Below are 27,821 nucleotides of genomic sequence, written 5' to 3' on the forward strand. Positions count from 1 at the left end.
GAAAACAACACGGTCATGGGGTGGAGGAAAGTTATCCCCCATTCAAAAACATCCCACAATGCATTGCAGCGTTCCGTCGCCGGCCAGAAGACTGTGGTGGGTGGAGGTTTTAGTGAAGCAGGGAGGAAATAAAGACAGTCTGTGTAAGATGACATCACCACCACCCAGAGACACCAGGTGAGGGAGACGGAAATGCATTGCAGAGAGAGACCCACAACCCTGCAGCCAGGCCCAAAGACACCTGGGCAGCAGTAGGAGTTCAACCCTGTCACCATTAATTTGAAGGGTAGAACTGCGATCATTTTTAACGGCAGGTCGTCCTGGTTCCAGCATGGAGCTCTTACTGCCAGCAGAACAGCATTAACGGTATGGATTTGTGACCTATCCTTCACCTCCTGAACACCAACACATTATACACACCGACACACACAATACACACCGACACACACACCTACACAGAAACACACACGCACAGACACAGAAACACACACTGACAAATGCATAATGATAAAGAAACCCACACCTACACCCACATAATGAAACAGAAACACACACACAACGACACACACACAAGGAACAGGAATGAACTGGCTAAGCGCTGCTTCATGCTACTACTGAACCAAGAGTGAAACGGCCCCAAAGTTAAATCATCAAACTACATCACCCAGAACCCACCTTCCACCTTCCCTCCATTGAGCAGCTGGTCTGGGACATGTTCCCACATGGTGCCATTGTTTCTTGAGCTTTTCATACTACGTTTAGTTTTACGTTTTTCATTTACATTTCTGCATATTATAGTATATCAAATTATGCATCTTGCTAAATTTCCCACTTATTTTTTGTACGTTTTGCATTTTTTTTAGATATATATACATCTTTAATTCCTTTCACTATCCTGTATTTTCTGCTGTGAGACCATCTCCCTCATTTCCTGTCTGGGATTAAAAGAACGAGAGATCTTATTTTATCTAGCCAGTAGTTGCCCGCTACCTGTGTCAGTTGCAGCTAGCTGAATGCAAGCGAAGCTAGTGGAAAAAGCTTTCCTCTACGGCAGCACAAACAGCTGTGGCGATGATTACACAGCAGAACAAACAAAAACCTTTTTTCCATTTCCACACATTTGGATCCAGAACTAGCTAGCTAGCAGCGCTCAGCTAACAGGAGTGAAGTGCTTCAAAATATTTGTCGTCAAACTCAGGGCTCCAAACGATTCGGTTTGCTAATGATTTTTACTACATATACCAGTCCGAGCAAGTATACTTTTCTTCTTTTAATTTCTTCTAGTTTTGTTTTGGAGGTTTGATGACCAGTCCTTTGATGAGAACCAGAGGACATCAGCGTTCAGTAGGGGGCGGAGTCTACCAACAGCCGGCGGGGCCGGGTAGGGGGCGAGGAGTTGAACACTTACTGTGGTTCTTGTTGAGCATGTCATCCGAGGTGTCCTGTGGAATAAGAGACATGGGAGGAAACAGCCAAAGAGACACTGGTGTTACTGGAGGTCAGCCACAGAGAGAGAGCGAGACAGAGAACGAGAGAGAGAGAGAGAGACCAGCAGACACTGGCCTCCACGCGGTGGCCATTTTGGATCGACGCGAGGTGAACCATCCGAGCCAACTGTAATTCCGGGCTTCCTGTCACTCAAAGGGACTTTTGGGAGTGATTTGGGGGGGGGGGGGGTTTGACGTTGCCGTGGCGACGGCGGCGCCCGTCTCTCTTGCCGTGGCTGACCCCGGCCGTGGTGTCGGACCGAGCGACCCCTCCCCCCCACGCGGCGTGCTGTACTTACGTTCCCCGTCGCTGGTCTCCGGCTCGCTCGCGTCCTTGCTCTTGTAGAACGGAAACTTTCGTGAAAAAAGGTTCTTTTTACGCTTGTCATTGAGTGACTGCTGGTGGTGGGGGGGGGGGAGGGGGAGGCAGTGAGGGAGGGGAGGGAAGGGGGAGACAAACATGAGGTGGAGATGGAAGACAATGAAGTAAGGACCACCACCCTCCATGAGAGAAGTCACGGTAGAAGGACGGAACTATCATCACCATAATCTCCAATGCAGAGTCACACACACAGAGATATCTGATAAAAAAAATCTTCCAAAGGGGCTTCTGTTAACAAAGCTACAGTTGCAATGTCCTTGTAGTTCAATTCACCCTTATCTCGGCAGCTACCAGTCTTCAGAGTCAAACCTGAGGACCAGTAGAGTCCAGCAATTGTCAAGCCCTCTCGTCTAACATCTAAACACTGAGTAGCTCTCATCTACGAGGAGCGCTCAGATGGTTGTGCAGATGCATGGAGCAGGCCTGCAAGAGGGCCCTACAGCGAGGTGTGAGGTTAGTACGGGTGGGTGAGAGGGGGGAGGGGGTAGGAGGAGCTATGGTGAGAGGTGGAGGTTTAGAACCTGCTCCTCCCTCAGGGTGGAGCAGGAGGAGGAGAAGGTAGGGATGGGTAATGACGTGCAGGTGGCATGCAGAGACCAGGGGAGAACCTGGACTTAGGTTAGGATGCATGGGGAGTAGGAGGAACCTGGGTTGAGGTTCTTTAGGATGGGGAGTAGGAGGAACCTGGGTTGAGGTTCTTTAGGATGGGGAGTAGGAGGAACCTGGGTTGAGGTTGGGTTGGATAGGATGTAGGAGGAACCTGGGTTAAGGTTCTTTAGGCAGGAGACACAGGTTGGAGGCTATAGGTTGAAGGTCTTCACTGCAAGTTCTATAAGTACACTTCCTGTCACATCAGATCTATGATTAATAACTCAACTCTAAAAAAGATCTGTCTTGAACCTAACTTGGTTAAAAGAGGGGATAGATAGTGTGGGGCCAGAGTGATTGCCTTCCAGCTATCTCCAGGTTTGAACCACAATGACAAGGATTTTTCAAACGACACTGAATCATACCTAAAGTTTCTATTCTTGAAACTTAACTTGGTTTCAAATAAAAAGCTAGAATAATAGGGAGATGAGTCGGAACAAGAAAGAGAGGGAAGGGGGGAGGTCAGTGAGGAGGGTCATGGAGGTGGGGGTTGCACCGGGGTCGTTCAGGGATCAGGAGCAGACAGTCAGACGTCAATGGCAAGCGTTATCGAGGGGGAGGGGTGTCACTCATGCATGTTTTGGTGTCCCCTCAGAGAGGCGTGTTTGGGGGGGGGTGGGTGCAGCGCAGAGTGGCGACGGCGGTGGTTTGGCGACGAGGGTTACGAGAGGACGAGGTGCGCCACCTGGTGGCGGTTTGAACGCACGCAGGGAGCGAAGACGCTGCTGGACACGGGTTATTACGAAGAAACGTACAAGTAGAGGAAGGGGGGGGGTGAGGGGTAAGAAGACGATCCACACACCATGCTGTCGATCTGCTGGGACGACTGCCCCCTGCTGGTGGCAGGGGGCAGTTCAGTCCGATTCAGAATTAACAAGGGTAGATTGAAAACTGGTTTGGTATAATTACAAATATGGTTGGATCTTTCCGTTATCTTGATTTTTGGCATTACATTAATAAAAATATATATACAGTCACTGTAAAGCAATAGAATAATAATCATTTAACCATTTAAACACTATAAAACGATACATATACGGAGCACTGTTTTCTACTGCTGTCTAGATCTATAACTTTTACACCTGCAACATAATACCAATTGCACACACGGCAGGAAACCGGTTCTTACCCGAGGTTCTAGAATGTGATACAGGACATCCTGTTGTCCGGACTGAGTTCTAGAATCTGGATTGTGTTCTAGAGCCTGGAATGTTCTAGAGTATGGAGTGTGTCCTAGAGTCTGGACTGTGTTCTAGAGTATGGACTGTGTTCTAGAGTCTGGACTGTGTTCTAGAGTGTGGACTGTGTTCTAGAGTGTGGACTGTGTTCTAGAGCCTGGACTGTGTTCTAGAGTCTGAAGTGTGTCCTAGAGTCTGGACTGTGTTCTAGAGTCTGGACTGTTCTAGAGTCTGGACTGTGTTCTATAGTACTGACTGTGCTCTAGAGTCTGGACTGTGTTCTAGAGTCTGGACTGTGTTCTAGAGTCTGGACTGTGTTCTAGAGTCTGGAGTGTGTCCTAGAGTCTGGACTGTGTTCTAGAGTCTGGACTGTGTTCTAGAGTCTGGACTGTGTTCTAGAGTGTGATGTGTGTCCTAGAGTCTAGACTGTGTTCTAGAGTCTGCACTGTGTTTTAGAGTCTGCACTGTGTTCTAGAGTCTGGAGTGTGTTCTAGAGTCTGGACTGTGTTCTAGAGTCTGGACTGTGTTCTAGAGTGTGAAGTGTGTCCAAGAGTCTGAAGTGTGTCCTAGAGTCTAGACTGTGTTTTAGAGTCTGCACTGTGTTCTAGAGTCTGGACTGTGTTCTAGAGTCTGGACTGTGTTCTAGAGTCTGGAGTGTGTTCTAGAGTCTGGAGTGTGTTCTAGAGTCTGTAGTGTGTTCTAGAGCCTGGACTGTGTTCTAGAATCTGGACTGTTCTAGAGTCTGGACTGTGTTCTAGAGTCTGGACTGTGTTCTAGAGTCTGGACTGTGTTCTAGCTCACCAGAAGGTTCTGGACGGGAGGTTCTGGACTCACCCCTCGGTCTCTGGACTTTGCGTTGAACTTGACCGTTTTGAGTCGCGCTCTCTCCTTCTTCTCCACCCTGGGCACACAACCAAGAGTGTGAGACACGCGTGGTACAGTGTGTGTGTTACATTGAGTGTGTGTGTGTGTATGTGTGTTACCGTGTGTTTGTGTTACAGTGTGTGTATGCGTTACAGTGTGTGTGTATGTGTGTTAGTTTTTGTGTGTGCTACAGTGTGTGTGTGTTACAGTGCATGTGTGTTACTGTGTGTGTGACAGTGTGTGTGACAGTGTGTGTGTTACAGTGTGTGTGTGTGTGTGTGTGTTTGTGTGTTACAGTGTGTGTGTGACAGTGTGTTTGCGTGTGTGTGTGTGTGTCTCTCTCACCGTCTCTTGCTGGGGATGACCCCCACCTCCTCCGTCTCCCCCTGGGCGGTGAGCTGCCGTGCTTGCCACCACTCATCGTCCGAGGCGTTGACCACGTGGAGGATGTCCCCGAACTTAAAGTTCAGCCCCTGGCTGGGCAGCCCCGAGTCCTTGGTCTTATCGTAGTCAAACAGCGCCCTGCACAGAGAGACAAACACACACCATGTCAAGCACACACAGGCAAACACACAGGCAGACACACAAACCGACACACACAGGCACAGAGAAACACAGGCACACACACAAACAGAGACAGAAAGCCAGACACACGGACACAATGTTACACAATGTTTAACGATTGCGCTGGGGCCCCAGGCTCCTCACTGAGTTTACTGATAAGAAGATGATTCATACTATTTACTATTGACGTTACTGTATACCGTATGAAGACACAATACATGCCATGACTATAATTAAAGATTTCAATCTAATCCCTTCCAATACGGAGAGCACATTCGTTTTTAGGACCCCTCATCTTAACCAATGTTCACTGGACGGAGGCTCTGGCCCTCAGACAGCAGCGGTGGCGCTGGTACCTGACGTAGAGGGTCCTCTTCTGGCTGGTTCTGAGCGAGCCCGACCCTGAGCTGATACTGCTGCTCATCATCTGCTCCCGCAGGTCATGGATCTTGGCCTCGAAGCGGCTGTACTCTGGCGACACGATGACAAGGTGTACAGGTGAATGAGGACCAGGTGTGTACAGGTGAATGAGGACCAGGTGTGTACAGGTGAATGAGGACCAGGTGTGTACAGGTGTATGAGGACCAGGTGTATGAGGACCAGGTGTGTACAGGTGAATGAGGACCAGGTGTGTACAGGTGTATGAGGACCAGGTGTATGAGGACGGACTGTGTTCTAGAGTCTGGACTGTGTTCTAGAGTGTGGACTGTGTTCTAGAGTGTGGACTGTGTTCTAGAGTGTGGACTGTGTTCTAGAGCCTGGACTGTGTTCTAGAGTCTGAAGTGTGTCCTAGAGTCTGGACTGTGTTCTAGAGTCTGGACTGTTCTAGAGTCTGGACTGTGTTCTATAGTACTGACTGTGCTCTAGAGTATGGACTGTGTTCTAGAGTCACGATGACAAGGTGTACAGGTGAATGAGGACCAGGTGTGTACAGGTGAATGAGGACCAGGTGTGTACAGGTGAATGAGGACCAGGTGTGTACAGGTGTATGAGGACCAGGTGTATGAGGACCAGGTGTGTACAGGTGAATGAGGACCAGGTGTGTACAGGTGTATGAGGACCAGGTGTATGAGGACCAGGTGTGTACAAGTAAATGAGGACCAGGTGTGAACAGGTGTATGAGGACCAGGTGTGTACAGGTGCATGAGGACCAGGTGTATGAGGACCAGGTGTATGAGGACCAGGTGTGTACAGGTGTATGAGGACCAGGTGTGTACAGGTGCATGAGGACCAGGTGTATGAGGACCAGGTGTGCGCAGGTGTATGAGGACCAGGTGTATAAGGACCAGGTGTATGAGGACCAGGTGTATACAGGTGTATACAGGTGTTTGAGGACGAGGTGTGACCAGGTGTATGAGGACCAGGTGTGTACATGTGTTTGAGGTACAGGTGGGGGTACAGGGGGGTACAGGTGCATAGGCGGGATGTGTGCTGAGATGGAGGGGGTGTGTAAGGGGCCCAGGGGATCCAGGTAGGGGGACCTACCCTCCGGTCGGTAATGGGCCACAATGGTGACGGTCTGTCCGGCGTTCTTCAGCGCGGCGGCCGCCTGCTCGTGAGTGGCGCTGCGCAGGTCCACCCCATTCACCTGGAGACAGTGTACAGTGTAGTGCATTAGTGTGTACTTTAGTGTATTAGTGTCTATTAGTCTATTAGTGTATTATGTATAAAGGCCTAATAGATTGTGTATTAGTGTGTACTAGGGCTGCTCGATTATGGTAAAAAATCATAATCACGATTATTTTGGTCAATAATGAAATCACGATTATTCAAACGATTATTTTTGAGTTTGAAAACATGTTGTATTTATTCAGCATGTCTCTCCCAAAAAACACTTTGTAACTGAGAAACACTTTGTAACTGACTTTGTAATTTCGCCTTAAAAAAATAGACAAAATGTTAAAAAAGAAAATGTTCCAATCTAAAATAATATACAGATATGTATTTAGCTGCCCTTTCTATAAAACATAAAAAAAAGAAAAACTTGATTATGTTAATTTTGTGATCGTTTGATGCTAAAATCTAAATCACGATCAAAATCGATTAATCGCCCAGCCCTAGTGTGTCTTAGTGTCTATCAGATTGTTTATTAGTGTGTATAAGTGTCTATCAGATTGTGTATAAGTGTGTCTTAGTGTCTATCAGATTGTCTATAGTGTGTATAAGTGTCTATCAGATTGTGTATAAGTGTCTATCAGATTGTGTATTAGTGTGTATAAGTGTCTATCAGATTGTGTATAAGTGTCTTTCAGATTGTGTATTAGTGTGTATAAGTGTCTATCAGATTGTGTATCAGTGTGTATAAGTGTCTATCAGACTGTGTGTTAGTGTCTATCAGATTGTGTATCAGTGTGTATAAGTGGCTATCAGATTGTGTCTTAGTGTCTATCAGATTGTGTATTAGTGTGTATCAGACTGTGTATCAGTGTATCAGACTGCATCAGTGTGTCTTAGTGTGTATCAGACTGTGTATCAGTGTCTATCAGGCTGTATCAGTGTGTCTTAGTGTGTATCAGACTGTGTATCAGTGTCTATCAGACTGTATCAGTGTGTCTTAGTGTGTATCAGACTGTGTATCAGTGTGTCTTAGTGTGTATCAGACGGTGTATCAGTGTGTCTTAGTGTCTATCAGACTGTGTATCAGTGTCTATCAGACTGTGTATCAGTGTCTATCAGACTGCGTATCAGTGGGTCTTAGTGTCTATCAGACTGCGTATCAGTGGGTCTTAGTGTCTATCAGACTGTATCAGTGTGTATCAGACTGTGTATCAGTGGGTCTTAGTGTCTATCAGACTGTATCAGTGTGTATCAGACTGTGTATCAGTGGGTCTTAGTGTCTATCAGACTGTATCAGTGTGTATCAGACTGTGTATCAGTGGGTCTTAGTGTCTATCAGACTGTATCAGTGTGTATCAGACTGTATCAGTGGGTCTTAGTGTCTATCAGACTGTATCAGTGGGGTCCATCAGATCGTGTTACGCTGTGCTCAGTGCTTACAGACACCAGGCGGTCTCCTCTCCTCAGCTCGCCACTCAGGTCGGCCGGTCCTCCAGCCAGGATGAAGGAGATGAAGATGCCCTCTCCGTCCTCTCCCCCTACGATGTTGAAGCCCAGCCCCGTCGCCCCTCGGTGGAGGACCACCTTCCTGGGCTCCCTATTGGTCAGGACGACACCGCCCAGCTGTCCGTCATCTGGACTATAGGCCAGAGACTCAATCACCTTGATCTCTCTGCATACCCGTCATTATGATACTAGCATGTCACAAATCAATCATTTGGTCTCTTCTCCATCACCCTCTCATTAATCTGTCGTATTATCTGACCATGTGCAGGTGGTGTTTTGGTGTAATGCCGTGGTTGTCACACTAGAGTGTGCTGTGGCTTCACACAGACACTCACTTATCCCCTTTTAACCACTCGGTGCTAAGTGCTGGCTGACAGCAGAGACACCGGCACAGAGAAATAGAGAGAGAGGCAGGCAGGTAAGGGCGTTTGTCCACTGGTACATCTATCTATCATCCATCCATCCAGCCATCTTTCCATCTATTACCCCTTCATCATCCAGCCATCATCCTTCCATCCTCCTTGCATCCATCTATCATCTCTTCATCTATCATCCCTCCATCAACCATCCGTCAGTCATCCATCCATCATCCCTCACTCAATCATCCCTCCATCTCTGTCTCTGCAGTCCCTGACTGACGGATGACATTGGGCTCACCTGGTTACATCATCGTCTCCCAGCATGCTCTTGGGTGTGGGGGAGTAGCGTCCCGAGGGGGCTGGAGGCGGGGGCTGACCCAGGAGGGCGGGGGGGCTGATATGGTTCTCCATGTGTGTGGAGTAGGCTGAGAGAGAGAGAGAGAGAGAGAGAAAGAGAAAGAGAGAGAACAGACATAAGGAGGAGAGGAGAGGGAGGGCGACCGGAGACAGATGAAGAAAGAGCGATGGGGAGAGACAGAAGGAAAGAGAGAGGGGAAAAGGGATAGGTCGTCAGAAAGAGGCACAGAGGGCAAGAGAGAGGGACATACATACAGAAAGAGAGGAGAGAGAGATTGATCAGAGGGAGCAGGTGAATCATTGTACAGAACAACATCACAGTGCCTCCACAGTAATTGGTGAGATTCTGAGTGCTCTTGGAGTGGTGTCCGGTATCCTGACCGGGCCCTTGGCCGTCCACCCCGTGGTTAAGACTGTAATACCAGTCTGCTTGTCTTCACTCTGAGCCCTGTGTTTCGGTTGAAACACCACAGGGAGCGCTAAGTCCTGTCCCCGGGGGATGCCCTGATTACCGGGAGGTCGTTGGAAAACAAGCCAACCGGAGTTGGCATCTAAATCTCCCGACCTCCTGAACGACCCATATAAACGACTTTCAATACCAGCCCTAATTAACAGCAACATGCTTGCCTTCATCTATGTTAACGTTGCTACTAATCTTTTTGGACATATAGATATCATTTTAATATTTTTCTCAAAGTTTTGGGTATCCCTTTAATTTGGACTGTACTTTCCGCCTGGCCACACACCAAGGTCTCCTTTACCGGAAAACGAGTGGCTGTTTGAAACGCTGTTTCCACAGGCCTGGGGAAGCGGAGGTCCACTTACAGTTGGTGATGTCCGGCTGGGCGAAGGTCTCGTTCATGAACACGCTGTGGGGCTTGGCCACCTTCAGGTAGACCACGTCCGGGGTGTTCTTCAGGGCTGTGACCGCATGCTCGTGGGTCACCTCCTCCAGAAAGGCGCCGTTCACCTGGGGACGAGAGCGGAGGATCACGCTACGGAGCCCGGCGCCCATGGGCCGCTTCCTGGGTGCTTTGTCGTGGCGATGGGGGTGTTGTCATGGAGTCACGGTCATATTTAAAGGGGTTTTCAAATGGGTCCTTTAAAAAACATGCTAAATACACCTCAATGCAAACGTGCACCGATGGAAGTTCATTCAATACAAGTCGCTTAAAATCTTAGTGTAAGAGGACATACAGAATAATACTGTACACATTATACATTTCACATATTACATTTTATAGATGGAAGCATACCTAGTTAAGAGGAGGAGAGGAAGTGCATTCCTTTCCCTACAGACAGGAAGTATACACCATTTTCTTAAAGACCTTACCTTACTAACAGGAAGTACATACTCAACCATCCCTTACAGACAGGAAGAACCACATCAACGTTCCATTATAGACAGGAAGTACACCATCTCCCTTCCCTTCCAGACAGGAAGTGCACGCTCAGCCTTCCCTTACAGACAGGAAGTACACCATCCCCCTCGCGTTACAGACAGGAAGTAGAGACTCACCGCTAGGAGTTTGTCTCCGATCTGCAGGCGGCCGTCTTTATGCGCGGCCCCGCCCTCGATGATCTTGGTGACGTAGATGCTGTTGTCCCCCGGGATGTGCTGGTTCCCCACTCCCCCTGCTATACTGAACCCCAGACCTGGGAGAGACCAAGTCCCAAGAGGGGAGTGTGTAACACATTAACTCAGACACGGCAAGCTCCATCTCCACAGGACCCAAACAAACCGTAGCTGTTTGAACCTCGAGAAGAAGCTATTAATAACATCATTAACAATTTAACATCAGTATAAAGTGCGGAGAAAAAAGGCTCCGAAGCATATTTTATCATGTTTCCTTGGAAACCGGGGCTTTGTTCTTTCGTCTGGGTGTCTTAGGTGAATATTCAGAAGGCCCAGAGGGATTTTGTTCTAGCGTCTTGGCAGAGGTAGAGATCGCTCACTGTACGCTGATTAGAAGTTTCTAGACGCTGCTCTCTGTGCCAACTCGGGCCAATCAGCTGTAACATGACATCACGGCTCGCTTCATCAAGTGCATAAGAAGAGCACTGAAGACTAAATTTCCTTAAACCACTTCATATAATAGGGTGATCTCAGGGCATATACTGGGGATGTATACTAACAATCAGTACATAACCAGTGTGTATGCACTGGTTGTTAGTATACATCCGAGGATGTATACTACATCCGAGGATGTCGTTCACACGCAGGATCACATCGTTGACCTAAGACAACACGCACACAATCCCGTTAGTACTGAGACACGAGGCATGCGGCCGCGTACACATCGAGGATGTATAATAGCTAGTTTCAGTGTATATTCTAGGTAGATTAAGGGTTTATGTTAAGTATTTTAAGGGTTGATTATCAGTATCAACTAGGTAGTTTATGGGCACATAATAGGGTATAAATTGGGACATAGGATATGTATACATAAAGGAAGTTTAAGGGAATAAAATAGGTCGTTTCACGGTACATAACCAGGTAAAGCAGGGTGTCGGGGGTACCTTTGGGGCCCTTCACCAGCTTCAGCTCCATCAGTTTGTCCGACTGGGGCTTCCTGCGGCGGACGTAGAGCGGGACCAGCGAGCCAGCCTCCTTCAGCGCCTCCACCGCGCGGCTGTGCGTCACGTCGCACACGTTCACGTCGTTCACACGCAGGATCACATCGTTGACCCTGAGACAACACACACACAATCCCGTTAGCACTGAGGCACGACGCACGCGGGCGCTTACCCATCATGCCCTGCACTTAATCTAAGGTACTTGTACTTAGGCACTTGGCACTCCAGCTAGGATTGCATTCAACTCTGGATTACTGACATGCTATCGTTTCAAGCTAATTTCAGGACGCACACATAAAATAAGTATTCCATTAGCATGAGGGGGAAATCCATTAGGTTTCATTACCTTACAGCACACACACACACTGTTTTTCCTCAGGTGGCTGATAGAGTTGTTTTTGTGTGGTTTTATGTGTGTGTGTGGTTGTATGTGTGTGTGAGTATGTGTGTGTGACTGTGTGCGAGGTGTATCTGTGGGGGGTCTACGGGAGCACCTGTCCAGGTGAACAGCCTTGTGCTGACCAGGAACAGACTGTCTGTCAGTACCTGGATCAGGTGTCGCGAACGGACTGCTCATTAATAAGCCAGAGAGATATCAGCTCCATAGCAACCGACAACACACTCACCTGATGACCAACAACACTCCAAAATAAATAACAGGGTATGTAGCAGAAAATACTTAAAAACAGAGTAAGAACCGGGCATTACTCTTAACTGTCAGCAGAACGTTCATTTCAACAGGCCATCATTTGTACAGATGGTGACCCACTTTAATTCCAATGATTTCTACCAGGTGCTTGAACAAACCAGCTTAGCCAAGACACTTTCATAAATGTGTGTGTGCGCGTGTGTGTGTTGTTTGTGTTGGGTTGTGAGGAAGTGTGCATGGTAATGTGTGTGTGCATGTTTGGTGATTGTAGATTGTAGTGTGATGGCAGTGTGTGTAAGTGTATGTGTATTGAGTGAGTGAGTGAGTGAGTGAGTGAGTGAGTGAGTGAGTGAGTGAGTGAGTGAGTGAGTGAGTGAGTGAGTGAGTGAGTGAGTGAGTGAGTGAGTGAGTGAGTGAGTGAGTGAGTGAGTGAGCGGGTGAGTGAGTGAGTGAGTGAGCGGGTGAGTGAGTGAGTGGGTGAGTGAGTGAGTGAGTGAGTGGGTGAGTGAGTGAGTGAGTGAGCGGGTGAGTGAGTGAGTGTGTGTGTGTGCTCACCTGAGCCGCCCGTCCTGGGCCGCCGCTCCTCCAGGGATCACCTTGGTGATGAAGATGCTGGGGTCCTCCCCTATATGGGGATTATCCGTCCCTCCAGCAATGCTGAAGCCCAGCCCAGAGTTACCCTGCAGACAGGACCGTCCCACAGGGTTAGACGGGCCCTCAGAACCACTTACAAACCGCCAGAACCACACGGTCCCTCAGACACACATAAACCCAGACGGCCCCTCAGAACCACATAGAACTCTGCAAAACCACACGGTCCCCCAGAACCCCCCACCCACCCACACACACACACACACACACCTAGCCATCAGACAGAGCTGTTTTGTTGTATGCACTGTCTTGATAAAAAACAACACCAAATTAGGTCAAAATGGAATAAAAAAAATCATAACCTCACTCCTAGCATAATCTGAAGAATAAACACCTCAGGCGGATTATAAAACAAATACAAAAATGGCTCTAGTGTATATTAAGTGTGCGTGTTGGAGCCCCGTGTGCGTGCGTGCGTGCGTGTGTGTGTGCGTGTGGCAGCGCATGACAGCAGAACATGGTTTAGTGCTGAGGATAAAACAGCAGGTCCCAGTGCGGCAGCCTCACGGCGTGCTGAAGGGCTCAGTAAATCATCGTGCATCCTGCACACATTTCATCCCCGCGCTCAAACTGCTGATCAAAGCCCTGAATCTTCTTTAACAACATGTTGAGAGAGCTGCTCTTCCAGGAGTGGGGGTCCAGGTTACTCAACACAACGGTGCGGTATAGCAGTACAGGAGCAGAGGTCTATTCTGAGCACGACTGCAGTGATTGCTCGCCCTCTGTGGTGTGTGTTTTCAACGGGGACTGATAACCAAAGCCGTATTCTGGGTTTTAACCCCACTCTATACCACAAGTACATAGCCCTCGGGTGGCCTCCGATTGGTCCAAATATCTGGGTTGGTCAGACGGTTGGTGAATGGGGATCAGGGTAACCCCAGTCCGGTCCCACTTAAACCTAATGGCTAGCCGGGACGGGAGCGGCCCGAGCAAGGCGTGAACCAGAGATGACGACGAGACTGCCCTTCGTGTACTCGTCATATGGTGACCTGGCGTTGTCGCACACCTCAAACACTTCAAAGCTCCCAAGGCAAAGTGCACACACTGCGCCTCCACGCCATGGCCACACCCCGACGGCGACCATAAATCCTGCTTCAGCTTTCCAGCTGTACTCCTGTGTGCTGCAGCGTGGGCTGCTCGCCTCGGCTGGTTAACATTGAGGGCACTGGCCCCTCGGTTTGACCCTGGGGAGGGTCCTGTTTAGCATAGACCCTGGTTCTGACGGTAGCAGCTCAGCAAAGGAGCGTCTGGCTACACCGGCCACAGTAGAGTGTGGCCAGGAGTTTGCAGCTGCTCAGGACGTCAGATGCAACGCCGTATGGAGCAGGGGTTCTTTGGGTTGTTTTTTGCAGTACTCACTCTTTCCAACGTTATCTCCTCGTATTCATAATCCGCCTCTGTTCCGTTCACCTGGAAGACAAGACAACAAACCCCGTCCAAACCTGTCCAGCATAAACACCAAAATACATGAGCCTCTCACACGCACGCACGCACACACACGCACACGCGCACACACGTGCACACACACACACGCGCACACACACGTAATCCTCTCTGGTCCAGCCCCAGCAGACCTTCAGAGCATGAAGCAGTAGGGCCGACTACATGCTGTCAGAACTGAATGTCCCGCCGGGTGGGCTCCAGAGACCCGGTGCCGTAGCGGCGCCGGGCCCAGCGGACTGGGGGCCAGCTGGGCTTCTTGTTCCTGGGGACCGGGGGCACGGCCAGGCCAACAGCTGGTGGCTTGGAGGTCTGCCCTGTGTGTGTGTGTTTGTATTTTTGTGTTGTATATATGCGCATGTGTTTGTGTTGTATGTACGCATATGTGTGTGCGTGTGTTGTGTTGTGTTGCCTATTTGTGTGTGTGAGTGTGTGTGTGTGTGTGTGTGTGTGTGTGTGTGTGTGTGTGGTTTATATGTGACCGTGTGTGTGTGTCCAGACTGCAGCAGTGTCCCCACACTGAGAGTGACCAGATTAATGGCGGCCCCCCCACCCCTCCCCAAGACCCCTGGGAAATATAATCAGCCAGGGAGGAGAGGGGGGTGCATCTGTCTTCTCCAGGGTACTGGGGGCTGTCCACACACACACTGATTTACAGAGGAAGGGTCTGCACACACACTCGCTCGCACTGATATGTCGAATGCACACACACATAAAGAGATGATTAATATCTAGGTGTGTGTGTGTGTGTGTGTGTGTGTGTGTGTGTGTGTGTTTGAATGAGATATGTATCTGTGTCAGAGGTGTGTATATGTATGTGTGTATGCGTGCCAATGTACTCACGTATGGAGGCGTGTCCAGGCTGTCCGTGTTCACCACGACGGGGGGAGGGTTAGCCTACACACACACACACAGACACACACACACAGTTACAAAACATCTCCTACTGTATCCCATCACTATCGTCTTCATCAACATCCTCATCCTCAGGATGTCCTGGCTGTAGGATGCGGCTGCGGGACTTACGGTCGTCATGGAGAACAGAGGATGGAGGACCGGGAAGAACGGAAGCAGGAGCTTAACTGGAGACCTCGAGATGGGAACGGCCCATCGCAATGAGAAGCTCTCTCTCTCTCTGTGTCTCTACCCTCCCTCTCTCTCATTTTATGTATCTCTCTCTCTCTGTCTGTGTCTCTCTACCCTCCCTCTCTCTCAATATATGTATCTCTCTCTCTTTCTCTCTCTCCTCCCTCTATATCTCTACCCTCCCTCTCTCACTTTACGCATCTCTCTATCTCTCTCTCTCTGTCCGTCCGTGTCCCTCTCCCACTAAATATAAAAATATAACTTAAATAAATAAAATCAAAACAACATAAACAACTCATATCCAAAAACACAACAGCAAATCATGTTGTAGTGGGTGGAAATATTCTGCTTTTCATAGGCTAATGTTCGGCTATCGGCTAATCATGTTTAAATATATTACGTTTTCATAATCTATCGGCTTCACCTTCATCACATTCATATATTTCTATAAATTGTTTCCGTGTTAAACTTAAATGGGCCTCTATTTTACCCCCAAGCATGATTAAAACAGCCAATATCAGCCATTTCCAAATGGACCCATTACTGACATCATAAGTGGGAGTGTCCACCCAGATGTATGATGCATGGATCAGCCTTCCCAGTAGGCTGCACCAACTGGTAGATAGATCTATCCATCTAGCAAGTGCTGGTAAATTAGGAGTTTTTAATAGGACTAGATGAACCCAGAGGCCGGGACCTGGAACACGTCTTCTGACCACACCCTTCAGCACAGCAGTAAGCACTGCATTGTAGTGATGTACTGGCAGCGTGTTGTAATGTTATATTGTGCCAGCCGACCCAGTCGAACCAGTGGAGGAGATGGATGGAGGGATGGGATGAGTCTCTCTCCATCTTTCTCTCTCTCTCTTCTTTATTTCTCTCTCATACTCTCTCTTGGTCTCTCTCTAAAACAACAATAGCAGCATGATGATATGGACGTTTAAGGACAGGGAGAGGAGCAGATATGTTGGGAGAGGAGAGAAGATGGAGAGGAGAGCAGAGGAGACAAGGTGAGGAGGGCCAGGAGGAGAGCAGAGTTCAGGCATAGAAGGGTGTAGGGGAGAGGAGAGACAGAGGAACAGGGGAGGAGAAGAGGAGAGAGGGGCAGAGACCAGTAAAACATGAGCAATGGAAGAAAACAGTCCAAGAGAGTCTTAGAAAGGAATGAGCAATGGAGGTGCAGAGTGAATAATGAAAAAAGAAGGGAGGGGAGGAGCCGAGGAGAAGAGAAGATAGTGGTCCAGGATATGATGAGAGTAGGGGGAAAATAGAGGAGCAAAAGACATGGAAAAGAGGGGAGAAGGAAGAGAAGGAAGGGAGAGGAGGGGAGAGAGAAGAGAGGAAGCAGGAGAAGAAAGAGGAGACGAGAAGGGAGAGGAAGGGGAGAGAGAAGAGAGGAACACAAGAGGGGAGAAAAGAGAAGATGTGACAATAGAGGATGAGAAGAGTGGAGAGAGGAGCAGGAGGCGAAGAGAGAGAAGGAGAAGAGAGGAGGAGCGGTGAGACAGGAGGGCAGGAGGTGAGGACGTCGTGCAGACGAGCGGTGGTGCCGATGAGGAGGAGGTGAACCTGAGGTGGCTGATGGGTGCTGCTCTCTGCCGGGACGGGCGACACGGGGACCACAGGGATTATGGGGGATGGGGGTAGGGCTCCCTCTGCCTGCTGAACAACCGCAGGGTCACCGGTCACACACATGGCAACACACAGCAACAGTCACAGTGGACGACAGAGAGAGTGCAAGAGAGTGGATGTGTGTGTGTGTGCGTGTGTGTACTTGCACGGGTGTGTGTGAGCATGAAAGTGTGTGTACATTCAGGTTCTGGTTTCTACTCCATCTGCTGTGGCCGTTCCTCCCCTCCCAGGAGAGAGAGCGAGACTGACAGCCCGTGATCGAACAGCACTGCCTCAGATGATTGACAGCTTGTATGAACCAATATGAACAGTCCCTTATTAAATCCCTCCCCCTAGTCTCTAGACGAGATTAGGTTTTTTGGTCTTTAATAAATGTCTGCCTTGTGTGTTAATTCCGTTGGGACTGAGGGTGGTGTGTGTGGTGGGGTCATTTGGCAGATGCCCTTTTTGTTTTTATCTGTTGAAAGGTCTTTCTCTCTCCCTCTCTCTCCCTCTAAGTGACGACATCACAGCCCGTCAGCGCCGACCTCCAGAAGGTCAAAGGGGTTTTAAAACTTTGTGTTCTCAACGTTATGGCGATATCATGCCAGTACCCATGTGTAATTTGTAACTCTAGCATGATGTTTAGCACTAGCATCGTGTTCAGCACAAGCATCGTGTTCAGAACCAGCATCGTGTTCAGAACCAGCATCGTGTTCAGAACCAGCATCGTGTTCAGAACCAGCATCGTGTTCAAAACCAGCATCGTGTTCAGCACTAGCATTGTGTTCAGAACTAACATGGTGTTCAGAACCAGCATCGTGTTCAGCACTAGCATTGTGTTCAGAACTAACATGGTGTTCAGCACTAGCATCGTGTTCAGCACTAGCATCTCTTTCAGAACGTTCATGTTATTCAGATCTAGCATGCTGTTTAGCAATAGTATCCTGTTAAGCACTAGTAATCTGTTTAGCACTTGCAAAGTATTCAGCACTAGCATCCTGTTTAGCACTAGTATCCTGTTCAGCACTAGCAAAGTATTCAGCACTAACGTGGTGTTAAGCACTAGCATAGATTTCTTACATTCTGAATGTGTTGAGTTCCTCATCTAGAACATTTTAGCAATTAATTCATAAAGTTAATTAATTCATAAAGTTTAATTAAATTCTCTTGGAAGTCAGACCCTTGCTGCTTGTAGGCAAGCAAAACGAGCGACACAAAGACAAACATCCATAGTGCATCCCAACGATCAATACATTGCCAACAGCAGCGGTCAAACTGGGACTTTTCCCACTCCGACCAATGTTACACAAGCAGAGGAGGAGGTGGAGGAGACCCCTCCACCACCCTATCCACCAAGCCCCACGCACACCAACACAGTCAACAGCACCTCCACCACCTCCACAACGCTCGACATCCACACCCAACAAGCTTCACCTCCACCACCTCCATCAACGTCTCCATTGATCTTACCGCCGACCATCCATAGAAAAACAAACGCTGCTAAAATGAGGCCAGCCTGATCGACAGTATTGATCCAGCAGGCCTAGTTCTGGACACTGCTCACAAAGCTTTGATTACGTATGCGACGACTACAATACAACGCCACCATAACCACTCAAACAGACAGTCGCATTGGAATCGTCCACCGAGTTGCCAAGGTTTTTGGAGTTGACAATATTGCGTTTGGCTAAATATTAAATACATTTGCTAAACTGATATTATATTTAAGGGTGAAATGTTTCTCTGACAAGACACGCTTGTGTACAACATGTGCATGGATGTAAAGGGTAAACTCATGTATACCATGCTAACATAGTTACACACGTCTGATTCATATTGACTCCATGATGAAAACTGTGACTGTTGACCACCAACCATCCCTCCTTTCAGACCGCGCCACCCACACCACTCTGTGACCCCAGGCAAAGGACACCCCGTATCAGTTTCCTTCTGGAACATTTCCTCACCAGACAGTAGCTCAACGGTACAGCTCCAGTTCCTCAACCAAACACTAATAGCGTTTAATGGACGCCATCTATAACCACCGCACAGTACAGCGCATACACTTCTCAGCGTGGGCGGCCCCTCCATATTCCGTGCCAGTTGAGCCAAACGAGCTCCAATCACACGACAAACACCTCAACCATCGCCGAGAACTACAAACGTGTTGTGGAACTACAAAAGGACGCACTCGATCGATTCGCCTGCACCCCCAACTCCCGACCAAATACCCCCTCCGCCCGACCAGATACCTCCAGGTGGAGGGGGCTCCAAGGGGGGTACGGGTACCTTGTTCAGGTTAAAGGGCACCCAGGGGATGATGGGTCTGCTGGCCCCCTGCGAGGGGCGGTTGCCCTTGGCCGTGCTCTTCGTCGGGCTCCTCTTCACGCTGTCCCGCAGGGTGAGGAAGCGGCTGCGGGCGCGGCAGGACGCCGGCAGCGTGCACGCTGTGAAGCTGGACAGCGAGGCCTGGACCGGGGGCTGCAGGGTCTGGGTCTGGCTCTTGGTCGGACTCTGGTTCTGGAGCTGGGAGTTCTGGCGGGTCACCGGTTGGTGACGTTGTGTTTGCTGCTGCTGTTGTTGTTGCTTCTGTTGTTGCTGCTGCTGCTGTTGCTGCTGCTGCAGTTGTTGCTGTTGCTGCTGTTGCTGTTGGTGAAGTTGGATGGCGTGCTGGCGCTGGAGCGGGTGGAGGTGGACAAGGGACTCCTGCAGGTCGATGGTGACCTGGGCTTGGCCGTTGGGTTTGACCGGCACTTGCTGGCTCCCACCGTTGACCGCCTTGAGGCCAAAGTCCGGCCTTGGGTGGTACGCCGTCATACTCTCTCCGCTGGGGTCCCAGAAGAACGAGGAAGATGAAGATGAGGCGGAGAAGGTACAGAGGACTCCGGTGGAGGGAGGAGGAGATACGAGAACACTCTCTGTCCGTCTGTCTCCGTCCTGCAGAATAGTTTCCCCTCTCGGACGCCAGACGGAAACAAGAGCCAAAGTGTCTCCCTGCACCCCAGCCTCGATACCTCCCGCTGACCATGTAGAGTGGATCCTCTCTCTCTCCCCTCCCTCTCGCTTTTGTTGCTCTGTCTCTCTGACCCACCCCCCCCCCCCCCCCCCCCCCTCCCCATTATCTCCTCTTCCTCTCGTGCCAATTAACAGGAGACCCACGTCAGCGCAGGGGGGTGGGCGGGCTCGTCACACAGCATGAATAATCAATACAACACACACACGCACACACACACACACACACACCCCCCATGCTTGGTCAGATTGCGACAGTCATAAAGTCACAACGCAAAGAGGACTCGCTCTTTTGCGGTTGGTGAACCAGAGTTTGTGGTCCATTAGTCTCACAGACCAGACTTTAGATTGATATCTAGAGGCAGAGAGGGGACGAGCTCAGATCTGGCTCCACTTTCTTTCTGAATCGTGTTTGTTTCGACCAATAGTTTGGCTGGAGGCGGGGCTCTGTCAGCTGGTTAGTGGCGCTAACTGGGCCAGCAGTAGCAAACAGTAAAAAAGCTTCTGATAGGGTCATGTCGACACGGGCCCACTGTAGAAGAGCACTTCTTAAAGTCACCTTCTGATAGCTTCATCCACTCTCTCCCCAATGCGTTTTCCTCAATAGAAAGGCAACGTGCAGCTTTGGTTTCTTTGGCCTCTTTGCCGTCTATCCCCTCAAGCTCTGCCGTAACATAGTAGGACCGCTGGGGCCGAGATGACACCTTCCTAAGTGACAACAGGTTGAGCCGTTGTTGTGTTCGGTGGGTAAGAGGAGGTCAACCCCACACATGGTCCACCCCTGGGAACATGGTGGGAGAGGTAGAGAGGCAGTGGGTCACTGGTAGTTTGTCTTTGTTGTCAAACTGCTGATCACAACGCTAACCCGGGTCGCTTGTAGCAACCCGGGTTTGATTCAGACCTGCGGCTCTATGCTGCACATGGTTCTCTGCTTCAACACACCAATCTCTCTTCAGCGCCCCGTCCATGAAGGTCCCAAGAAAATAAAAACGGTAGTGGAGATTTGTTGTGGAGTCCACTCTGCATTTTTTAACGGAGCCAACATCGTACACTCACATGCCCACCAAGCATATTTCATCCGTAAGTCCGACTTTAACTGCTTCTGGTCTACAGGGCAGACGTCGTAGAGCCTCGGTGACAAACGATTCCACACCGAGTGATACCTCAGCTCGCCCTGCGCCCCACTAATTAACGTCCGAGTGATTCATGCAAGGGGAAGTGTGGCCCATAACAACCTACATAGTGACGTCGCCATGACAACTAGCACCATTTGGTTTTGGACTGTGGAGGTGTGATAAAAGGATGGAAGGTCTAGTGTGGTGGCGTCGGGGCATGGCACCTAAGGGGAGGGGCTTAGACAGGAAGCTGCTGACTCTGGGCAATGTCGATCAAGTCTGAATGAGAACAGGAATGGTCCACAGAATATATCAGGCCACAGACTGATGTGGAAAACAGGAAAACCTATTTATTGGTACTATACTGGGGTTGCTTTGTATATTCTAGTATTGTCAATTGTAATGGCATCATCTCCATTCTGTAATTTGAATATCAAGGTACACAACTTTAGCCCTACATCTACTCTAAAGGCAACTCCAACAACCAGCAGACTAGGAATTGCCTATTCACAAAGTGTTAGGTTTAAAAGTCAATGAGATGCATGAGAAAACAACAGTCAACTACTTATAGAACAGTAAATATTGTAGTTGTATTCTTGTTTGGTAGATTCCACACTACCACCTTCCATTCTTAAGAAACCGTTCTAACGCAATGAAAAATTCATCCTGTGGTTTAATTTTTTTAAAGAAGCAGACTTAATTAAGGAGAGAATATGAGATGGATTAGGGATTAATGTCGGAACTCGGCCTCTGTGCTTCCACAGCACCACCTACAGGACAGCTTTAGAATTACACACACCTACATGCAGTGGCCTCAGCAATAAGAAAACCCGAAGGAAAATGTGTACAAATTAAATGCAAGAATAAAAAGAATAAATGTATATAGAATTCAATTCCTTTTAAATTATATATGCAAGGAAATCTGATTGTAACCATGAGCTGTAAAACCTAGGTGTAACTATAACTGGTCATACATGGAACCAGTTTGAGACCATACACACTATAAATATTCTTCGTCTGTGAAGTTTGAATCAAACCGAGACCATGGTGCGCCAACATGCATTGTGTTTTATCCACCGTCTTTATCATCTTTAAATTGTTGTTTTAATTTACCCAAGCAGTACAGCCCTCCAGTCAGTCGTGTTGACGTTAAATGGGTTTATATAAACACAGGCTGACGTGAGGCTTTGGGTCTGTTCTAGAAACGTGGATTCAATTGGAGACACTGTAGCTACTGATTTTATATATAGATTGAGAGACAGAGACAGAGAATTTTGTGTCTCTGCCCCGTCCGTTGAGGATGTAAATACGGAGGGTAGCGCTGCGTGTCAGGAGCCAGGGGTTGCTAGGCAACGGCGGGGAAGGCTTCCGCTACTGCAGGGGTTGGTCACATCTGCCCTAAACACTGTGTCGTGCACACAGGTATCTTCCCTCACATCCCCCCCCCCCCCCTTCCCAGAACTCCTGAACCACAGCAGTCAAGACAGGCTGGTCCTGGTACACACATACACCCACTCAGCCCACCAGCACCTGGTCCATCCCATAATACTGTAGACCCCACATCCACACCAGTCATGACGCTACTCTATACGTCATCTCCAATACACACAGTCATAGCTTCTACAGTGATGTATGACATCACAAAAACGAAACCTCTAGGAAACAGAGTGACGTGTGACATCACAAATGCAGACCACCACACAGGCAAGGAATGCAGGACATCACAACTGCAGAGCCCTAGGATGTGTGACATTACAAACACACCACCATTACAATCACTGAGATGTGTGACCAATTAGGATGTATGACCCGACAAACACAGTCTACAATAACACAAAGAGAGATCTGTGACATCGCAAGCCCAGTCTAGGATGCAATCGACAAAAACACAGATCAGCTGCAACCACCACACCACAAACATAACAACACCACACACACACAACAGGACGAAACCAAATAAACACCAAATGACAACACCACATCAACACAACACTAAGTTAGGAAAACATAACACCACATACACAATACATGACACAACACCATATAAACACTAAATGACACAACACACACTGTGACAACACCATATAGACAAAACAACATATTATTACAACGCCAAATAAACACAACATCACATCACCCCGTAAACACAGTATGACATAACATCAAATCAACAGCGCCTCCTTCTCAGGTCTACCAGAACCTTCTACCCATCCCACTAAAGAACCAAGACACACACACACACACACACAGGTCCACTGAACCGCACAGCAGGGTGCCCACGACTCCCCCGGCCAGAACCCCCCACGTGCGCGCCTCTCGTGCACGCGGCACGAAGCAAGGCGCGCGCGTGTCTCCTTCACACACACGCGTGACGCAGCCGTGTGCCCGGGACGCGGCCGGCTCAACTTCCACAGATTCCTCCACATGCGAGCGCCGCCTGTGAGCGGTGGTCCTGCAGCTCCACACACACACACACACACACACAGCGCTGTCGTGCACACTCATCATGGCTCAGCTATTCCCGTTCCCTGGGTCTATCCCCCCCCCCCCACACCCCCTGCTGGCGGAGGGTGCAGCCGACCTACCAGGAGCCGCCGGTGCAGGGTCTTTGTACGTCGCAGTGTGCCCATAATGCGACGGCCCATCTTTTTAGCGTACCACACGGAGCTGAGCATGCTGCTTGTTGCTGCTGCAGAGACGCCAGCTAGCTCCCCTCTCCTAGCACAAACACCAGCAGCACGGGGGGATCTCTCTCTCTCTCTCTCTCTCTCTCTCTCTCTCTCTCTCTCTCTCTCTCTCTCTCTCTCTCTCTCTCTCTCTCTCTCTCTCTCTCTCTCTCTCTCTCTCTCTCTCTCTCTCTCTCTCTCTCTCTCTCTCTCTCTCTGAAAGGAATGAGAGACACAAAGAGACTGAAGACGAGTCAGAGAGAAGGCGACTGATGGAGAGAGCAAGAGAGGGAGAGAAGACGATGGAGAACGCAACAGAGAGAGCGAAGATTGAACGCAACAGAGAGAGAGATGCAGGGCAACAGAGAGACAGAGAAGATGAAGAGAGCAACAGTGAGAGAGATGGAGAGAGCAACAGTGAGAGAGATGGAGAGAGCAACAGTGAGAGAGATGGAGAGAGCAACAGTGAGAGAGAGAGAAGATGGAGAGCGCAACAGAGAGAGACAAACAGACATAGAGGCAGCCTTATACTAGACGTGATGCGAGTGACACTGCAGTGGAACCAGAGTGAAACTGGAGTCACAACAGGTAAGGGACAGAGGGAAACTAGAGTGAGAGCGCCCCCTGAAGTTTGTCTACGACACACACACACACACACACACACACGCGGACACAGGCGCTCTCTCCTCCTCCCGTTTCCAGACATTAACAGCTGTTAACATTAGGCAGCAAGAGAACAGCCATGAAAAGAGCTGACCTCATGCTGCTCGGTGCGTGTGTCTCTCTATTCTATTCTTAACAGCATCTTAACCCCCCCCCCCCGAAAGTCTCTATGGAACCGCTCTCGTCCAATCACAAGGCAGCCCTGTGTTTTAGTGACGAGTCACTTCCCGGTCTCTGGACACTTCCTCCTACTGGAATCCAGGAGTCACTAAATATATTCTGGGACAGGAGAATGAAGTGGGTGATTGAGAGAGTGAGAGAGTGAGATAGAGGGAGAGAGGGAGAGAGATGGTGAAACAGACAGACAGAGAGATAGAAAGATTGGAGGAAGAGATAGACAGTGACAGAATGGGGGAGGGAGGAAGAAAAAGCCTAGATCCTTATGGTTTGATCCAGATGCCTCGGACACCAGCCTTCTGAGTTGCACGTGTGACATCCTTCCCAGTCTCGGGAGAACTTATAGCGTTCCCGTTTGTCTTTGTGATTGTGTCATGAAATTGGCTAGTCGTTGTTTATTTTTTGCTACATAAGCCTCTTCAGCAAAACGGCACGAAAACAAACAACACAACTTTACATTGTATTGCACGCACAGCAAGAGCGTGCAACGCATACATTGGTGACCAGAATAAAGTAGCAATGTAATCAAGTGTGTAAGAGCATTTAAAATCGACATTAAAATGACCAAGTACAAAGAAAACAAATCTCTTTACGGGCGCAGCCATTGTTGCTGAGAGCGTCATCATTGCACTCAGTCTTCTCTCAGAATCCCGAGAGATGAAGACAAAAAGGGGGCGTGCCTCAGAGAAATGCTGCAAGAAAACTGGGAGATTTCCCGACTGCCGACTCGGAAGGCTGGCGTCGGAGGCATCTGGATCACACCATTAGGTTATTTTCTAGAGGTGCTGGCCCTCCCCCTTTCAGCCCTGCCCACACCCCTTTTTCAAAAACGGCACACCACTGCCTATCGATCGCCACTTGGACAATGTACAAACAATATGCTAAAAGCTCCATGGAAGTACATTTGCATTTCAGGAGTTTAAAGTCGCTAAAAAACAATAACGTCATTGTTGAAAGTTACCGATACCTATCTAACCGTAACGGCAGTATGAGCGTTCATTATTTCCCAATAACATCCCCCTTGGAGTGGTGTTATTAAGACATACTACAATGCTGACATAGCCAACATGTCAGGGGATTACAGAGACCATCATTGATGAAGAAAGTACATTTCACTGCTGCGATGGTTTCAATAAGACACTGCTTCTGCCAAAGACTTCTGGTTTAACAATGACAAAACTAGGCCAGACCAAGTGAACGCCAAGAAACAGAAAAAGACATATGACCTGAATCTCAGAGCAAGAACCAGATGCAACTGTACTTGTTTGGCCGGGCACCCACCTCCAGGTGAACAGAACTACGGGTAATCACTCAACAGGTGTTTAGCTGTGCAACTACAGGGAAACAGGTGTGTGGGGAAGGGGAGGAGGACGGAGGAGTGGGGAAGAGGAGGAGGAGGAGGAGGAGGAGGAGGAGGAGGAGGAGGAGTGGGGAAGAGCAGGAGGAGGAGGAGGAGGAGGAGGAGTGGGGAAGAGGAGGAGGAGGAGTGGGGAAGAGCAGGAGGAGGAGGAGGAGTGGGGAAGAGGAGGAGTGGTAAGCGGGTAAGAGGAGAAGGAGGCAAGAGGAGTGGGGAAGAGGAGGAGGAGGAGGAGGAGGAGGAGTGGGGAAGAGCAGGAGGAGGAGGAGGAGGAGGAGTGGGGAAGAGGAGGAGGAGGAGGAGGAGGAGGAGGAGTGGGGAAGAGCAGGAGGAGGAGGAGGAGGAGTGGGGAAGAGGAGGAGGAGGAGGAGGAATGGGGAAGAGCAGGAGGAGGAGGAGGAGTGGGGAAGAGCAGGAGGAGGAGGAGTGGGGAAGAGGAGGAGGAGGAGTGGGGAAGAGCAGGAGGAGGAGGAGGAGGAGTGGGGAAGAGGAGGAATGGTAAGCGGGTAAGAGGAGAAGGAGGCAAGAGGAGGAGGAGGAGGAGGAGGAGGAGGAGGAGGAGGAGGAGGAGTGGGGAAGAGCAGGAGGAGGAGGAGGAGGAGTGGGGAAGAGCAGGAGGAGGAGTGGGGAAGAGCAGGAGGAGGAGGAGGAGGAGTGGGGAAGAGCAGGAGGAGGAGGAGGACGAGTGGGGAAGAGGAGGAGGAGGAGGAGTGGGGAAGAGCAGGAGGAGGAGGAGGAGTGGGGAAGAGCAGGAGGAGGAGGAGTGGGGAAGAGGAGGAGGAGGAGGAGTGGGGAAGAGGAGGAGGAGAAGGAGGAGAAGTGGGGAAGAGGAGGAGGAGGAGGAGGAGTGGGGAAGAGCAGGAGGAGGAGGAGGATTTACCTGGATCAGCAGCTGGCTCGGGTAGGGGTTGGAGGAGCAGAAGGGGAGCGGGCTCTCCGGGGGATAGGGGTTGGAGGAGGTGGAGGGGAGGGGGCTCCCCAGGGGTCGGGGGGAGGGGGGAAGGGAGGCAAGATCCTGCTGCCCACCCAGCAGGGAGGAGCCCTCAAAGATGCTCTCCAGGGAGGCTACCTGCGACAGGGGGGCGGGGCCTCACACAGGTGAGTCTCACACAGCAACGGTTAACCAGGGACAGACTCATTCAATCGGTGGAAGGGACAGACGGACAGAGAGAGAGACGGTGGGATCGAGTGACGGACAGACTGAGATAAAGAGAGGGATGGATGATTCAAACTGAGGTTATACAAGAGAAGAAGTGGAGTTACTGTTGAGGAGGGGGCGGTAACACCAGCCAGGAAGTGACTCACAACAGAGAAGGAACACAGAAACACGCTAGCCTAGGCGTGCACACAAACAGGCTAGATAGCCAGCTAGAAGCTAGTTGGCCTCTAGCTGGAAGCTAGGTCTCCTGGAGCCGGCCGCTTGGCTAGCTGGCAGTGATGCCTAGGCTTCAGGGAACTGGAGAGCACACAAACACAGTGTCCTCTAGGGCCCACCTCCCCAATGGACCGGGGGCCCATTAGGATGATCTGGTAGACAGACTGGCTCTGGCCCCTGGGAGGGTTACCTGGTAATTACACTAGCTCAATCTGTTTGTGTGTGTGTGTGTGTGTGTTGGGGGGGGTCTGCTCTGGAGGTAGCACCACCTCAGTGTGTTGTTGGTCTCTAAAAATGCTAATATCCTTAAAAAGTCTAAGTCTGTCGAAGTTCCAATTTTAAACCCAAGGATATTAGATTTTTAGAAGATCAACCCAATTACTTAATTAGTATCCAACTCTGACTAGATTCATGCAATTGTAGTATCATTACATTTAATTTGATGGCCTCCAGGACAAAACTGATTACACAACAAGCATATTAGAAGATCCAGCCAGCCAGCCCTAACATTATGCTAACAAACCAATGGTACACAGA

General features: G+C 49.6%; 1 protein-coding gene across 11 annotated transcripts in view; it reads right to left on the bottom strand.

The window, feature by feature from the left end:
* Positions 1-27,821, bottom strand: part of dlg1b (discs large MAGUK scaffold protein 1b) — a 65,259-nt gene that overhangs the window by 3,859 nt on the left and 33,579 nt on the right. For 2 of the 11 annotated variants that reach the window (XM_079750973.1, XM_079750969.1), the window contains 14 exons: positions 16,875-16,967; positions 15,063-15,116; positions 14,139-14,189; positions 12,684-12,808; positions 11,423-11,592; positions 10,422-10,558; positions 9,728-9,872; positions 8,844-8,970; positions 8,121-8,277; positions 6,609-6,711; positions 5,480-5,594; positions 4,905-5,081; positions 4,530-4,596; positions 1,787-1,883 (listed from right to left, as the gene is read on the bottom strand). In XM_079750973.1, coding sequence (XP_079607099.1) covers positions 1,787-1,883; positions 4,530-4,596; positions 4,905-5,081; positions 5,480-5,594; positions 6,609-6,711; positions 8,121-8,277; positions 8,844-8,970; positions 9,728-9,872; positions 10,422-10,558; positions 11,423-11,592; positions 12,684-12,808; positions 14,139-14,189; positions 15,063-15,116; positions 16,875-16,967 — 1,618 coding nt within the window. Of the gene's footprint in view, positions 1-1,408; positions 1,443-1,786; positions 1,887-4,496; positions 4,597-4,904; positions 5,082-5,479; positions 5,595-6,608; positions 6,712-8,120; positions 8,320-8,843; positions 8,971-9,727; positions 9,873-10,421; positions 10,559-11,422; positions 11,593-12,683; positions 12,809-14,138; positions 14,190-15,062; positions 15,117-16,874; positions 16,968-26,789; positions 26,979-27,821 lie in introns of all 11 variants that reach the window. The other 9 variants (XM_079750971.1, XM_079750964.1, XM_079750965.1 and 6 more) reach the window with 7 other exon arrangements.

Source organism: Pollachius pollachius (genome assembly GCF_949987615.1).
Source record: "Pollachius pollachius genome assembly, chromosome: 14".
NCBI classification, from domain to species: domain Eukaryota; kingdom Metazoa; phylum Chordata; class Actinopteri; order Gadiformes; family Gadidae; genus Pollachius; species Pollachius pollachius.